Source organism: Mastacembelus armatus, chromosome 17 (assembly GCF_900324485.2).
Source record: "Mastacembelus armatus chromosome 17, fMasArm1.2, whole genome shotgun sequence".
In the NCBI taxonomy this organism is placed as follows: Eukaryota; Metazoa; Chordata; class Actinopteri; order Synbranchiformes; family Mastacembelidae; genus Mastacembelus; species Mastacembelus armatus.
The window spans coordinates 9,256,840-9,258,881 of record NC_046649.1 but is presented as its reverse complement, the minus strand read 5'-3'; the positions used below and the strand labels follow the sequence as shown (position 1 = coordinate 9,258,881).

At 38.6% G+C, this 2,042-nt stretch overlaps 1 protein-coding gene across 1 annotated transcript; it reads right to left on the bottom strand.

Moving 5' to 3' along the window:
- Positions 1-280: 280 nt before the first annotated feature.
- Positions 281-1,723, bottom strand: rgs1 (regulator of G protein signaling 1). Its single transcript, XM_026313373.1, has 5 exons — positions 1,708-1,723; positions 1,516-1,571; positions 1,112-1,196; positions 867-1,033; positions 281-615 (listed from the first exon to the last, which is right to left on the bottom strand). Exons 1-5 carry the CDS (start codon positions 1,721-1,723, stop codon positions 439-441), a joined length of 501 nt encoding a protein of 166 aa, XP_026169158.1. The 3' UTR covers positions 281-438.
- Positions 1,724-2,042: the final 319 nt, after the last annotated feature.

Below are 2,042 nucleotides of genomic sequence, written 5' to 3'. Positions count from 1 at the left end.
GATGTTTAACAATACACTCACATTTATTTGATTGTAAAAGCTGAATTTTTCAGAATATGTTTGGATTTATATTTGCATAATCAACTAGTTAAAGTGTTGATAATACTTTACAATGCAAGGATTCTTTTTAATAATAAATTCATGGAGTGGAGGACAGAAAATAAATGATCAAAGAATAATTATGTGCACAGTCTTTTTTTTTTTTAAATCTTAACATAATTAAAGAGATAAAGTATTATACAAGCTGATAAAATTTTCTTGAGATGTAATGGTCTACTGAATCACACAGGTTGAGAAAAGCTATTTCCCCTACACTTAGATTCTGGATTGTATGGCATAAACCTGTTATCCACACTGAAATCAGAGTGCTACAGCAGATCGGGGTTAGAGAGAAGATTTTGCTAGCCTCCGTCTGAGAGGCTGTCAGTTTTAAAACAGTCACCTTGATTCGGTTCTCCTCAGGAGTCCCTGATAGATGTCAGATTTTAGGAACCGCGGGTAGCAATCCCTGGCCATCAGACTGTAGATAAGCTTCTGTGCTGTATCAAACGAAGTCAGGGTCGGCTGGGAGATGTTCTTTGTTATGTTTTCTCTGGTAGTGCAATCTATGTTGATCTGTAATCAAACAGTATCACCCAGGGGTATATTACAGCAACTCTTTTCATCATCGTTCACTATAATGTTCTAGAGGGAAACAACGTGACTGCACTTAAAGTCAATTTCTGCAGTTTTACAACCATAAAAGGCACAGCTTTATAGCAGCAAATATATCACAGTAGGCCTACTAAATTCAGTTTCAACTGGTACATATATCCAATTTGAATTCCCCAAAAGTTCGGCCTTTTTTATAGCTTGCAATTATTTACCTGTTTGGGTGCTTCTGTTTGCACAAACTCTGAATAGATCCTGTTGGCAGAGGAGATCATCTCTGGAACTGTTTTGATTGTTTTGTACTCCTCACAGGCAAGCCAAAATAGTATGTTCTCCTCACTGTACTCAGACTTCAGGAACTCCCGGAACGCTATCTGTCCAGCTGGAAATCACAGATGGCAGTAAGGAGGTAGTAAGTGTATATACAGTCAAATATATCAGAATCAGAAACGATGCTCACCTTTACAACCAAGGAGTTTGTCCACAGACTCACTCCAAGTCTCAACATCATCCAGAGGATCCTTGGGAAAGCAACACAATCTACCCTTGAAAAGAGCATCAAGATCTATCACTAGCCCAGTTATCTGTGAACTCCACAGCATATACAACCTATAAACCACACTGGCAGGCCAATCCATTAATCACTGAAACTATGTGATATCTTTGTGCATTTTGGATGGCCTGTAAACAGATGAATGCATTGAGCATCCTCCAATCACTAAAAGCCCCTTCAGAAATAAAGGCACAATGCAAGCTGAGACTTACAGTGAATGAAAACCTCCTTGGTATTTTCCACATGGCTGCTGTAAGATGTTGCCTGCTGAAAATGGTAAAGGTCCAATAATCAAATATGCAGTAACTCACTTTATCGCCATCTCCTCGTCCTCTACCAAGGGAGACAGAGATAAGATCCTGCCAGGCTGAAGATGGGGTTGTGATTGTTTGGAAATGAGGGAGTCAAGTGACTGAACAAATCTAAATGACCCCCACCCAACATGAATGGAATATATGGAAATCTGTATGCAAAGTGTTGTTGTTGGGAGAGACAGGGCATACGTCCCTCAGCTTTCATTTAAGCAGACGTCACATGACAAAAATAGTGATGATTATGGATCATTATGAACACAGAGGTGACAATAGGAGGGGGGCGGATTATAGCATTAAAAAAATAAGCGTATTTAATCAGGTTGATTCAAAACAACTCAGTTATAAAGATCAAATTCTTTATTTATTTACCACATAGTAAGAACAATAATCCAGGATATATATGGGTTTATGGTAAGGGAGCAGCCTGCTGCACTAGCTCACTTCATATTAAATTCTGAATAAGATTAAGGTAAAGCAATGAACAATAGTCAGGAAGCTCTGGGAAAGGTCCTGACCATAAACAA